Source organism: Alternaria atra, assembly GCF_907166805.1.
Source record: "Alternaria atra isolate CS162 genome assembly, contig: 21, whole genome shotgun sequence".
Classification (NCBI taxonomy): domain Eukaryota; kingdom Fungi; phylum Ascomycota; class Dothideomycetes; order Pleosporales; family Pleosporaceae; genus Alternaria; species Alternaria atra.
In genome coordinates, this window is record NW_025091319.1 from 2,240,628 (window position 1) to 2,255,257 (window position 14,630).

At 48.9% G+C, this 14,630-nt stretch overlaps 4 protein-coding genes across 4 annotated transcripts; all 4 read left to right on the forward strand.

Annotated features, from left to right (window-relative positions):
- Positions 1–574: 574 nt before the first annotated feature.
- ALTATR162_LOCUS1164 (uncharacterized protein) lies at positions 575–3,508 on the forward strand (the record flags this gene model as incomplete). Its single annotated transcript, XM_043308759.1, has 1 exon — positions 575–3,508. The coding sequence occupies one exon, from the start codon at positions 575–577 to the stop codon at positions 3,506–3,508; it is 2,934 nt and encodes a 977-aa protein (XP_043164694.1).
- A 2,230-nt stretch (positions 3,509–5,738) lies between these two features.
- Positions 5,739–7,160, forward strand: ALTATR162_LOCUS1165 (uncharacterized protein; the record flags this gene model as incomplete). The annotated part of the gene is made up of 1 exon (XM_043308760.1): positions 5,739–7,160. The coding sequence occupies one exon, from the start codon at positions 5,739–5,741 to the stop codon at positions 7,158–7,160; it is 1,422 nt and encodes a 473-aa protein (XP_043164695.1).
- A 3,371-nt stretch (positions 7,161–10,531) lies between these two features.
- ALTATR162_LOCUS1166 (uncharacterized protein) lies at positions 10,532–11,903 on the forward strand (the record flags this gene model as incomplete). Its single annotated transcript, XM_043308761.1, has 5 exons — positions 10,532–10,717; positions 10,775–11,050; positions 11,114–11,237; positions 11,300–11,352; positions 11,412–11,903. The coding sequence occupies 5 exons, from the start codon at positions 10,532–10,534 to the stop codon at positions 11,901–11,903; spliced, it is 1,131 nt and encodes a 376-aa protein (XP_043164696.1).
- A 348-nt stretch (positions 11,904–12,251) lies between these two features.
- ALTATR162_LOCUS1167 (uncharacterized protein) lies at positions 12,252–13,102 on the forward strand (the record flags this gene model as incomplete). The annotated part of the gene is made up of 3 exons (XM_043308762.1): positions 12,252–12,461; positions 12,511–12,945; positions 13,010–13,102. 3 exons carry the CDS (start codon positions 12,252–12,254, stop codon positions 13,100–13,102), a joined length of 738 nt encoding a protein of 245 aa, XP_043164697.1.
- Between the last annotated feature and the right edge of the window lie 1,528 nt (positions 13,103–14,630).

The window sequence follows — 14,630 nt, forward strand, 5'->3', positions numbered from 1 at the left end:
TCGCTTTGCTATTTCTCAACATGCAGGCTATGCAGTCTCGCCCCAAGTGCAGCGCAGCACTCTAATACAGCCACTTGGTATGTATACCTCTCTTCTTCCCCCCTCCTTTCATGATGAAAAAAAGACAAAATTCACAGACCTGTTCGTAAAAATTGTGTCGAAAAATTTGCTTTATATTATCTGATCACCTTCTTTGGCTATCTGCTTCTCTCCACCGACGTTTGAGAACTGATAAACTAACAAAGAACAGATACATGACTTAACGGTTCTTTCGACACAATACTTGCATGAAGCAAACCATTGCCACGATGCTGAGTGATAGCTATACTCGACAGTGATGGAAGGATTCGAACAATGCTGGTATTTCACTGGCTGGCCACCCTTTGATGACCGCTTTATAGGCTCAGCACAATGATGTGTACCTCCATATTTTCTCTACATTCCTTTGTCTAATGTAAACCTGTTACTCTACAAGACTTGATGAAAGAGTGTTATGAGCTCATATATATGTACGATATGCGCCGTGCTATCTGTGCGTCCCGTGGGCTTTGAACCTATCAGAGAATATTCCGACATGTATCCAACTATTGTTTCACAATCACCAATTTCTCCAAGGATCATATCGAAGGATCAACTACCAGACTCATTCACCCAATACGATCATCAATCAGCATTTGCCACCCCTGACAGTCCTCGAGATCACTCGATCTCCAATAAGTCGATAGCAGATGCTTATCTGGAAAGAGCTGGTGCGAATGTAACATGCACCCATAGCCAAGCTGAATCTCTAAAGAAAAGCGGCTCTGGAAGCGTGCTTGGTCTGTCTGGTACAATTGACCATTGCCTCCTCGGCAAGTTCGATCTGAAGCAGTTCAATCTTAATGATGGATTTCAGGATGACATCTTCGGTCCAGATGCATTCGCACGGACGGGAACCAATGGCATGGACATAGCCATGGATGGAATGCCTATGGACCGACTTGATGCTAGTTCATTTCAGTTCAGCGAATTCACTCCCGACAACCAAGTTGACCTTAGTTTGACGTTTTCGCCTGTGAACGCTGACCAGAATAACCAATCAGACCAGAACATCAACCAGAATGAGGCCGGGCAGGATTTGTCTGGCGTTGTTCCTGTAGAGTCGTTCGGTAACGAACCCCTAGACTCTGGTCTCGACTATGCGCAAGATATTCATCTTTGGGATCCTAACTTCCAAGTACCGTCTCAGCTTTTAGACGCCACACCTGGATTCTCTGCGCTTCCTGGTGGCAACTTCTTTATGCCAGATATGTCGCAGTATCCAGTCGTTAGCCAGCACCCACAAATGTACCCCGACCCTTATGGCTCAATATACCCGGTTCAGCCGTATTTCCAATCGACGCAACAGTCGTATCCGCAACAGTATACTGGATACGTTGCGATGCCAACCGAGCTTCAGACTAGAATACAACCGCTCGATAACATCTACTCAAGCTCTCGCCGATCGAGTCGCACCTCCCAGTCTGTCGCCACTCGGCAGCTACCCTATCGAAAACATGATCGATCTGACTCCGGGTCTTGTAACGATGTGCCCGTTGTCAAGCGACCTCGCGGGCAGCCCGCCAAACGCACTCGGTCATCACAAGATTCTCGCCACCACTCCGATGTTTCTAATACCAGCTCCGTCAGCAAACCAGTAAAGGTAGCTGTAGTCCAGGCTGGTGAGAAGCCAAAGAAGTGCGACGACAAGCCCTGGGTTCGTGTCAACAACACGACCAGGGGCGAGACCACTCGCACTGCTCGTATCAACCAACACGCCGAAGAAGGTCGCAAGTACAAATTTAAGGATCTTCCACATGGCGACTGGGAAACGGCCAAGTACAAGTTTGAGTACAGTCAGAACAATGGCATGCATGAGTTCAAGAAGCGCACCATGTCTGCTCGCCAGATACACGAGTATATCACGCAATACCCCTTCGGTAATCTCCGCATCTGGATCCAGCCTGTAGCTTCAGACGTCGCCCGTCGTTATGCTTCTGCATCTCACAGCCATTGTCGCTTCGAAAAGTGCCCGATGCGTGTGTACACCGGCAAAGGCACCGCCGAAGTTGGCAACTACCGCGTCGCGTTTGACGAAAAGCACCGAACATACGGCACTGGCGTAGCCGACCCATACGACTGTGTTGGCTACGCTCATTTATACTGTATGGAGCGTTTCCTAGACTTTGCATATATCTGCCAGGTTGCTGACGTCAAGGTTGATCAGCGTGTAGCCATGGAAAAGGAGCCAAGTGGCCGCTTCGGCGCCGCTTTTGGCCCAAAGCATCATTACGAAGCGGCATTAACTAGCAAGTTCATTGAAGCTGCTAGCAAAGGCCGATTAGCTGATACCCACGAGTTCTCTAACTACCCTGTCCATGAGGACTACGAGCGCGGCGAGCCTAAGCCACACGAGCGTACGCTTATTTACAAACTTTACGGAATGAATATGAAGCATCGTGCAAAGTCGCAGATGAAGCAGTTCATCCTCCAGCGAAAGATTCGCCCCGGTTCGTTTCCGGTCCACCGCGGTGATATGGAGGTTAAGCTTGTCGACAAGAAGATTGAGAAGATGGATGCTTTTGCGGACTTCAAGAGGAGTGGGTCTAAGAAGGACTTTGACTACTCTGCCTACTATGATTTTTTTCACCCTGAGATTAAGCAGCGCATCAAAGAATGTGAAGCTCTACGGGATCAGTTCATCGCCGAAGATGCAGAGGGAACTGCTAACAAGCGCACTAAGGCACGTCGAACAGTTGCTTCTGCGGACTCTGGCGATGAGACTCAGGCTATTAGACGGAAGCGCTCCAAAAAGCGCCAATTTTCTGATAGCGGCTCATCCAGCGACGAGCACTCGGCTTCCAGAAGCTCATCTACGAGGCGTCGAGCCACTGCCGACGAATCCGAAGACTCAGACGTGCTTGAAGAGACCGGCACCGGTATCGAGCATCGGCAACCCCGTCGCCTGAGTCTTCGTAAGAAGCAGCGTATCGACTACTGTGAACCAGAAGACATCATCCCACAGTCCATTCTCTACCACCAACCGAACGATCCTATGCCCGGCTACGCACCCGCTCAGCCTTTCGATTCCCGGAAACATAGCCTTAGCAACCTCTTCCCCGCCAATTACGACCCAACCTGGAATAACCTAGACCTCGAAGCCTTCCCTATCGGCGATGACGAGGCTTTCATAGATGAATCTGATATCGATGCCCTCATCAACGCCAAGTATCGCCGCCAGTCCTCTACTTTGTGTAAAGGCCCCTATGTTTCGGCGATCAAATCGCCTACTCTTCAGCGTGCGCCGAGGACAGCAAGCTTTGATGTGCAGCCCGTGACTTCCAGCAAGCAGTTCCAGTGCGATGACCCACCCAGCCGCGTTGCCGCTTCACGCGACGTTGCGGGTACAATGAACGATCAGCACCAGCAGACTCGTCGTAGTGAGCGTCTAGCTAGCAAAGCGACGCCGCCTTCTTCGCTCGCCGGATAGTATATAATTTAGTCGTGCCAGTGAGCATAAGTAAGGTTGAAATTCCAAAGATCCAGTGTAAAGAATCCAAACAAAGGAGGGTGAAGTTGCACAAGAACATAGATAGTGCGCGACTTCCTTACACGCTTAAGTCCAAAGTGTAAGACAAATATCCATACGTCAAACTTACCTTAACATAGATTAATAGACAAGTAATCCGTTCATACCAGGACCATCTCAAACCTCACATCTAACTAATCCTCCTTACCCACCCCTACCTCCAACCATAGATCCCATAAACCCTTCCCCTAGCCTTCCTCGCATCCATCCCCTCTGTCCATCCCCATACCTGTTCATCTTCCAACACCTACACCTCTCCAGATACTTATAACTCCCCACAACGAAGTGGTTGCAACATAAGCTAAGTTTATAAGTCCTACAAGACTGACTACATTTTTAGAGTTCGTTAGTAAAGTACTATTGATAAATTATTATAACATTATTGTTCGGACTAGAACATACATCTCTAATATACTCTCTAAGCATTAACTTATGCACATAGCTATCGCTAACAAGCACGTAATACAATAAGTTTGCCTCTTTTATCTTGCTCTCTTTAGATACTGGATTCAACACTAGTACAACGTTGCATCTAAATACTTCTAACCACCGACCGGAGAGACCATCCACATATGCGAACAAATTCTAGATCAGACATAAGCCGTCGAAGAGTCACCGAGTATAGAGTCACCTATCTTGATTGGAACATGCTTTCGATCATCGTTCGCCTAACAAGCGCTCTACTCGCCCTGTTAACACTCTAGTTGCGCCCAAGAGACGTCGGGAAACACGAAGAAGTTCCAATAACGAGGCTCGTACATAAAAAGATCTATACCGAGTGGAAAGAAACGAGGCTTTCAATGGAAACACTGGCAGAGAGGTACCAGTACCGCCTATCGGCGCTGCAAGAGGCATATCGCACAGCGTCTATCTCGTTGAATGCCGATCGAACGCATTGCAATGCAAACGCCAGCGAACTATTCGTCCAATCGTCGAATTGGATGGCAGATGCGTGCTTGTCTTATTGGGCTGTACATCCCAATCACACAGCTCCAGCGGTACGGTCCGTCTATCGGACGCCTCAGGCCTCTTTCGTGAGGAGAAATTTCAATTCAGGTGCTTTCGAGTGACAAGCAGATACCTAGTTTTTTTTGTTTTTGCACTGCATGGTCTGATATGACGGAAGGTCGATGTTCGATGGCAGTGCAGCGCTTCAGCTTGATGGGCAGTGATAAGAAGTGGATGGCTTCAGATACTGTGTCCGCAATTTCGCCTGACCTGCCTTCCTAGTGCTTCAAAGTGTACCCCCATCTCCAAGATTCGCCATCGCGAATGGAACCAGAAGCTTGCAGTCTCTCTTGGTATGCTGTTTTTTATTCATTTTGCGCATCGAACTCTATGACATTTCGAGACGTGATAAAGTTCATTAGCAGCGCGTCGCAACACGCCTGCTTGACAGAAGTGACGTGCCGAGGTCCCCTCTCCACGACGAAGACCAACGCTGCTTGTAACAGAGCACTCGCGTTTCGGTGTCAAATTTATAGGCGAATCTGGAGGTTGTACGACAGGGCTACATGCCAATTGTAATAAGACCGAAGGCCGGTTCCCCGCTCAGCGCCGTGGGGTAGCTCACTGAACAGCTCATGGTCACCTCGAGGAACCAACAGCAACTTTGGTATCCAATCAGAAAAAGAGAAGCATAAAGCAAAGACAAACTGAAAATATCAAAAGCGCATTTGCGGTACCAGGAATAGCCATGTTGAGTTTTGCTGCAACTAATTGGGTAGTGCGAATATTGATCGGCATCGGCCTAGCCGCGGCCATATTCTCAGCGGCTGGATGATGATGGGATCACAGCAGTGGATGAGTGAGGCACATGTTGCAGCCGTTCAACACTTCCCCTCGCTTTTGTTCTGGCGAAGCGTGTATAAGTTCTTGACGTTCGCCTTCTCAATCGTTTCGCCCATGATAAGGACCTGAAACATCCGTCCCTACTTTCGCCAATCGTGTGCAACACGGTACTATTACCACCACGCCCATCGTTTGCCGTACCGTTATATCGCTTCGCAGCCCCACCACGCTGTTTATCAGCAATCGCTTCCATCCGAAGCCAGAAAGGATGGCCTCGCGCACTTCGACACCATCGCGGTCGCGTTCATCTTCCAACAGCAGCAGTTCTTCCGATACCACCATGATTGACGCGCCACCAAAATCACCAAGTCGCCCAGTGCGCCTCCGCAACCCATCGCATAGCGCCGTCCTCCCAACGCCTACAGCCTCACAAGCGCAAACTGACGAAATTCAACCCGATCCGTCCTTTTCCCTCCTCTTGTCTCTACCGAGAGAACTCCGCGACCGCGTCTATGTGTATGCACTAGTTTCTAATATCCCGTTCTTATGGCCTGCGACAGCGCCCGAATCCTATTCCAACAAACCTCGTAACGTCAACGTAAATATTCTTCGGACGAACAAACAGGTCTACAACGAAGCTGTGGACATTCTGTACTCGCAAAACAAATTCTTGTTCACGCACCCTAGCGACTGCAACATCTTCCGTGTTGTCACATCGCCTGCCTCCGTCAATATACAGAGCGTATACTTTCGAATAAAGGACAAAGATCTGGGACTGTGGACAGCATATCTAGGGAGCAAGAGAGAAGAAAGGAGTCTAAGAGGGGATCTGCCAAAATTGAGAAATCTCTGGGTATTCCTCAGATTGGCAGTGTGTCCCCACTTCATATCAAACGTACTGACAGGGCCGCACGGCGGACTTGTCGGTCCTATAGGAGGGACCCAAGGAGGAGTGGGGGGTGGTGTACAAGCCGTTCAGAATGCCATGGGACAGCAGATACACGCTCTACAGCAACAGGTTCAAAACGCCGTAAACCAAGTCTTTACAAACGCGCAAATCGTTGGTGGTGGAGGCGGCCATGCTCATCCCGCTGGTAACGCGAACCAGATCCCTCCTCCACCTCCACCGGCTCCAGCAATGCCGTTCCCTCAATTCATGCAAGGAGCGTTAGGTCTGGGTGCTCATACACATCATCACCAAGGTCCGCCTGTACCACATGCGCATGGCCAGCACAATCACCCGCCAAACCCTAGTCCGCTGGCGCAACATCTTCAACAGAACCAGCAGGCTAATGTTCCTATTCACCATATACCTGCGCCTGCCAATCTAGCTACAGATCCACACCGACTATACTCCTCATTCGTTCGATCCGCCCGCTTCAAAGTCATTGAATCACTTTGTCTACAATTGAACGACGTACTAAACTCTCGATCATCCAAATCTACACCCTCCACAATTCCGGAAATGGCCCCGGCTTCCAGCAAATCACCCCCCACAACGATCGAATCCACTTCATCTCCATCTAATACAGAAATCAAGATTGTGTGTATTTTGAGACCGGGGAAGAGACAAGTAGAGAGGTTGCTTTCAATGTTCCCGGATGAATTGTTCCTAGATCCGGTAACGCAAGATGCGAGGACAAAATTTAGGAAAATGCATGGAGTAGAGGTTAGCGTGGAGTTTAATGGGCTTACGGATGTGGATCCGGGAATGGTGAGGGCGGGTGAGGTGATGATACCATGGGATGGTGGATGGGGGTGAGGTGGTGATATTGTGGTATTGGAAATTGTTGAGTCGGGAGAGAGGGTTGCTTTGGTGGGTATAGTCAAAGTACTCTCTTGAGTTGCTGAGCGGTGAATGTAATACATCGTCGAGTCTCAGTTAACGTACCTGGCTACAGTTATGAGTTCTATTATCAATACTTAGGTAGAAACAACCGCATCTACGCATATACGTAGCAAAACGGCCCTCCTATAGTACTCATCGCGTCTCTAATAGTGATATTTTTCACTCCAACATAGTCACCCAACGTCAACACATCATCCAACGTCCCCCTGGCCCCTCCGTCTCCAACCCCCGATATGCCACCAGCAATCGCGTCCTTCCTCTTCACAAGATCAAGATTCTGCCAAGTCCAGTACACGCGATCAACCATAGCATGATGCGGGAAGAATGCTGGATCAGCAGGCGAATTGATGAAATCTGATCCAGCATCTCCACCTATAGTGTTGTGCCCACCTACATGAGCGCCCATCTTCCCTTTTGCGAACTCTCCTCCAAACACGGTTTGGAAACTCTCGATATCTTTGTGGCCTCTAATCAGAGCGGCGACGACGTCATCGCGTGTCTCGTTAGCGGATTGCAAGCTGATGTCACGGCTTAGGCAGCGGGGGTTGTAGCCTAAGCCGTCGGATTGGGGGTTAGCTTTTGGAGGGGGCTGTGAGACTGCTGCTAGAGGGCCCATGTTGATTTTCCAGCTGAAGAGAAAACAGGTTAGCAACTAGTCGGAGTACGGTGAAGGAGAGTGGGAAGGGTAGTGTGTACTCTTTGAATGGTCCTGATATAACACAACCGCCTCCACTTCCGGGTTGTAGCTGGATGTAGCACATTTCGGTTGATGGGAAACAGACTGAGGATCTTCCCGCGATATAGAAGCCGTCTCCTGACATGCTTGTGTCGCTACCGTCAAAGAAGGGTGAGGCTTTTGGGTTATCTGCCCAGTAGCCCCTAAACATTGGAGTAGGAGGTCAGCATTCGTCTCACATGCAGTTCACATGTGGCAGTTACGTACCAGTTGTAATAAGGCTGGTAGCCTTTATAGCCGCATTCTTTTCTCAGCATCTGTTCAAACGCCCACGTGTAATAGCGATGCCATGTCAAGAAATTGGCTGTTCCATGGATCGTGAATGCTTGCTGGATATGGGTCACGACCAAATCATCGTATCGACTCTTTGCACCTGCAGCGATGGCAGCAGGAGTCTTCGCTGGTAGCTTCGCTAGACATTTGACTGCGTCGATGTAACTGCGCCTCTCCGATCTACTCAAGGTTGACCTGAGATGAGTGAGCTAAAGTACCGTGAAGATGGTATGAGTTCACTCACCATTCCCGTCGCACAGCTACATTGTCTAAAGTACATTTTTTAGGGCTCGGCAATGCGTTCTTGGAATAGTAGGCCTCCAATTTGTGCAGACCTTGGGCAGCCAGGGAATCCACTTCCTGGGGCTTGCTCTTTGCGCTGGCTGTAGTGGCTAGTGCCACCACTAAGATGTTGGAGAGCTTCATGATGGTAAGGTACGATTGTATGTGGCGATTACTTGACTATAGGGGAGGCAACGTCTTATACTCTACATCAGTTTATCGTACTATTCGTTCATAAATCCCAGCACCTTTTCCCGCACAGACGCAAAGCAGCCAGAAGAGTCTACCTTCTATCGATTATTCTATAGTGGGATAGGTGAAGGATGTTCCTAGGACGGAGCGCTCGTGGTGGCGAGGCGTCGCACATGAAAGCTCCTCAATTCACAAGTTAGGTGTGGGGCTTGAAGAAGGAATAGGAAAGGTTCATAGACCAGACAACAGGAAGAGCAGTCGGTCGTTGGCAATCTTCCCAGTCAAATCAAAAGCACTGCCTATCCGAGGAGGCGGGTTGATATCGCCGTCGGAGTACGGAATAGTCAACACTACGTGTTCAAGGCGGATAGTTCTCGCGTGGCAATTTGATCCTGCGCATGGGTACATTGATTGGATCACCGGCAGAGAAACCATGTTCTGACTCGTAAATCTCATCCCAACAGGAGCATACCCTAGTTCCAGTACTTACCCGGCCTCTTGATGCCGTATCCGAGGACATGTATCAGGCGAGCAGCAAGCATCCGAGCAGCGTGCCGTCAGCCGCAGCGGGGCGCCTTGCATATCCGGCTACAGATATGTAGTATAGTACATTTGCTCGTAACTTGTGGAGGAGATTCATTCTATCCATTCACGGGGGGTCTTATGATGCTATGCCTAGGTTAACTGGCGAATGTATTCTAAGAGAAGCAGGGTCGGCAACAACGAACGCTGGTAGAGCGGTATTGGAAGGAATTGATGATGGTTCGGAGCACCTAGCCAGCCCTGGAAGTCGAGACGCAATTACGCGCATCATGGCGAACTGGATTCCGCAAAAGATTAACTACGTTCGAGCTTCAAAGCCGTAAGACGGCTCCCGCATCTTGCCAAGGCACAATACTTGGCGGTATGCACGGTGTCCCCGGGATCCATTCTTCCGGTGCCGATTTCGTCTCCACATTGTGCCTAGCTGCGCATCTTTCCCCCAATGGTTCAACACAGAGAAAGCCTCGTCCTGGATGTCAATCCTCTTGCGACAGGACCTCAATCCTACTGTTGATTTCGTATCGAATCAGTCATAGCGACGAGTCAAGTCTGCCTTTTAGCTGCGGTGCTGCGTACCCGAATTCGAGCCTCGAATATTGGTATTTGCTCCACATATCAGCAAGGCCCCACATTCTGGTAGGCCTTAAGAATGCTGTAATCATTCCATCGTCGCGCTGACCAAATCGCAGATACCATCCCACCGGCTGGTCGCCTCATAATGCATTGCAGTGTCTTACGATTGGGTCTTGTCAGGCTTGACTTGTAGACATGTATTCATCGCTGAACGAACTCAAATACGATGGTACTACTCCTGAAGCTAAGCCGAGCACGCCTCGTACATAAGAATGCGTGGAGGTCATGCCATAACATTACGGCTTCTTGGAAATAACTGCTCCTTGACATACTCAACTCGGATGAGATACTTGAGCAAGAAGCTTCATAGCTTTGGCTATGGTCATGGTAACCTTGTCACAACGTATCCCTTGTAAGATGCATTTACTCCTGTCATCCGCACACTTTGAAACTGCAAGTCGTCGATCCTACGGTTCCAGCCACCACCTCCTCAGAGGATCACAAGCGAAACTTTGTTGAAGCCATGTCCCGTCTTTTCTCGATAGGCTGTTAGTGCAGTCCGTATTGCGTCAGCCGCCTCTGAGAGAGAGTAGTACAAGTACAAAAAGTAAGATTGAGGCAAGATGCTAGTATACGGTTTTCTCACCTCCTAGGGTTCGCCCATCTTCACATTTAATTTGGCATCATGGCTGAGCCATCTCTACCAGAAATGACCCCGCAGTTCATTGCGTACAGCAATGGACCAACTCTCCTAGCACAGGTTGCTCCTATATACACAATAGCGGCTTTAGTCATTTTAGGAAGGTGTTATGTACGAGCTGTTATTGTCAAGTCGTTTCGATGGGACGATTGGACGATGGTCGTGTGTTTGGTAAGCATCCTGATGCTAAGCGCTGCTGAGAAGGTTTAACTTATACTCTAGCGTTAGGTATTTGCAACAGTGTGCTTTGCAGCGTACGTGACTGAGATCCACTTAGGTGTCGGGAAGCACGTCGCTGTAATCACTTCCGACAAACCGCGATATGTGCAGCTCCTGAAGTTTCGCCTGGTACATATGACTACCGTCAGTGTCGGAATCGTTCTGGTAAAGGTCTCGGTTTGTCTCTTCCTGTTGCGTCTGGTCACAAGGAGTGCACAAGTCTGGTTTCTCTGGGGTGTAATCTGCTTTCTGGTTCCTTTTGTATCGGCAAGTCTAGGAACATTGGTATGTCATGATACCTCCGTTGATCAACTGGGGGAAGGCAAGTCGCTGACCTATGAAATTCAGATCTTCCAGTGTAATCCGATCGCAGCTGCGTGGGATATTGACTTGCAACCCCCGCCTACTGGGACAGGCACCGCGAAATGCTTTAGTGGTGACACTTTCGATGCTATCGGACTTTTCAATGGCAGTAAGTCTTCCACTTCTAAACATAAGTGCTTGAAGTTCTACATAATGTTAACATCTTTGTAGTTGTGAACATCTCTACCGACTTCCTCCTCGCCCTTGCTCCCATACCTTTGATCGTGCGTCCGACCCTTACAAGCACTTATTCTCCCAGTAGCCATCACACTAACAAACACAGTGGAAGCTTCAAATGCCGCTCCGTACGCGTCTCTCCCTCGTCGCCGTTCTCTCTCTTGGTATATTTGCAGCCGTCGCTGGGATCATTAGACAGCTTTCCTCCAGTCAGTTCGGCGTTCCAGAGCCATATATCTACGACTCATATTCTATCTGGAACTTCATCGAGCTTGACATGGGTATCATCGCTGCGTCACTGCCAGCTCTCAAACCACTGTTCAGCTGGTTCCGCGACACTGCCCAAGGCTTGACTGGAAAGTCAAAATCGGCCAGCGCGGAGGGTTATCAGAGACAGTTGCGTCCAGTGACCGATGATGGCTTTGCCTTGATAGAATATGGATCGAGAGGAGTGGTCAGGGTCACGTCACGTCCGAAGGAGCGTGTTGACAAATGGGCTTTCGCTTGGGCGAAGAGCAGTTTTGAAAGCATTTTACCGCGTGATGGAAGGCCGAGGAAAACGGGCATTACGGTCACAAAGAGCGTGCAGGTACAATGAGCAGGCGTTGTGTGGACAGCTGATTAGGTGAAATTCTAAGTTCCGGCTTTTACTCCATTTTACGTTCGGACGCCTGCGCTAGAGCCACGAAAGTATCACTGGATGCTTTCCAAGTTCTTAATTTGAGGTACTCAGTAACGGGGGCATATCATTGGTCGACGACGCGCTTTCTGTAACCTGCAGCATCATCCTATCATACGCACGCATGGCACAGCCCCCGGAGCCAACAGACAATCGCCCTCAGAGTCCAGTCATAGCCTCATGGCTATAGGCGACACTCATTCGTAGCTGTCTCACGATCGATTACCTCATATAGCAACAGATCCTATAATCTTTATAGCCTCGAAAATGGCTAAAATCTACCGACCACTCGTAAGGGACGAAGTACGTTTCGTGAGGATTCGTCCCGGTGCCTGGACTGATCCTATTCAATACGATCTGGTATACTTACTGCTACCTACAGCCGAATTCGGCCCAGTAGACGCATGGTTTCCGGAGGTCTCATCCTCTGTAGCACGTACATTCCAGCAATTAAACCCAATTGAGCCACCGACTTATGTTGCACTCTTACGTCTGGGATGACGCAAACGTCACAGAAGAGCAGTAGCTCGATGAAACTCCCATGCAAAAGACTGTCAACCTCATTGCTGGATTGCGACAATTGAGAGCTCTCCTTGGAGATTCCTCTCATGCACCCGAGATATTCGGTAACCCAAACATCATGTTCTGGATAGACGCACTGTGTATCGATCAAGAGAACGTGGACGAGAAATCGATGCAGGCACCTCGCATGGGAACGATCTACGGATCAGCAGTAACTGTTGTCGCCTGGTTAGGTGAAAATGGAGCAGACGATGGAAAGATCCGAGAAATCATGGACCTATTCGATACCGTCCGTCCCAAGGAGCTTTTGAATTTTTTCAAGCGTATCGATGCTATAATGGAGTCCTTGAGCAACGAACGACTTTCCGACATCGAGCTCACTTTGGAATGTCTTTCTCATCAGCCATGGTTCGATAGAATCTGGGTTGTGCAAGAGATGGTAAAGGCCCAGTGGCCAGTATTACTAGCCGGTTCGCACTGGTGCTACTATCGGCATATCCAAGTTATATATGCCAGAATACACCAGTTTTACTCCAGCGAACCTTGGGTTGCTACAAGCCCGTGGACCGTGTTGCGGCTACTGTGTCATGACTTAATCCGTTTAGCCCTTCGGCAGACGCATCACGCCATTTACAAACGCCGACCCACAGCGGAGACAGACAAACCTCATAGCTCGTCAGGAAAAGAGGAAGGAAACGGTGATAGTGATGATCAAGCTCTTCGGAAGAACAAAGATATCACGCACTTATCCGGGGCAAACATTTTTCAAAACTGGGCAATCGAGTTACTTAGGTCGCGTGGGAGCTTTCATGAAGATGTGGCAGAGATCCTCAAAACCCGAATATGCGCATTTGTCTCAAGAAACATGCTATCGCAGATGCAGCCTAACTTCAAAGCTACCGTGCCTCACGACTATCTCTACGGCATTCTTTCCACTAGTGGCATTGCGGGATACCCCAAATCGCTCATACCAAACTATGCCCTCCCCTTCGTCGAGGTCTTCCATAGCTACACTGTTACGATTCTTAAACATACAGGCGAACTTTCTATTCCCTCTCGCAAAACACATAAGCTTACGGGAGTACCAACTTGGGTTCCGGATTTCAGATCTGATACCATCCTTTACTTCGAACCTAGAGCTATGCAACAAGAGCAAGAGTTATCAGTTAATTCTGATGTCAAAATTTCTGAGGACGATCGGGTGTGCATTACACGAGGGGTTCATCTAGGCGAAGTGATACTTTTATTGGAGCGGGCTTATGATACTGGATGTGAAGTTACATGCTTTAACATCATCAGTCGTTTCGATGGGTTTCTAGAGGACGCCTGCAGAGAACAACAACTGAACAAGCCGGATGTCTTCGCGGAAGCTTGCGAGGCCTTCGATTATTTCCTAGAAGTTGGTCCGAATCCAGTAAGGAACATCCGAAAAGTCTACGATGACTGCCTATCGGGATCTCTATGCACAAGTAACCAGTGCGAGACGTCCGTGAGGGACATACTAGTCACGTTGTCGAGGACAATTGCAGAGACTCCATAGTTAATAACTTTGCGAGGTTTGATAGCAGGACTAGCAAGAGAGGATGAGAGACCGAAAATGGGAGACGTACTAGCGATGATGAAAGGAACACAACACACATGGCTACTTCGTCCTGTCACTACATCTGATTATGAGGAATACACTTTTGTTGGAGCTTGTCGGAAGCTTTACGGACCTGCCCTGTATGGAAAAATAGATTATCTAGAGCTCGATGATAGGGAGAAGATGACAGAAGAATTCTTCGCAGGCAGCGAATTACGGGAATTCCGCTTAGTATAGTACTATATATCGAGCGACTCCGCAATACAATGTACAGCAAGCCAACGAAAAGACACCTTCTCATCCTACAATGCATGTTACACACCTCCTCAAGCAAAGTCACAATAACACGGGATATGTCCCGACAGATAAATTACAGAGGTCCGACACATGGTTTCAGGCGGTTCCGTACTCAAAGATCGTCGCATTTATTCTTGTCTCATACACACACTTCCTAAAAGGAGATGTATGCATCCAGCTCGAAATCTGCTGATGGAACAGCGGATTGAGCGAGGCAAGAGACCGTTCTACAACAGGGAGCCATT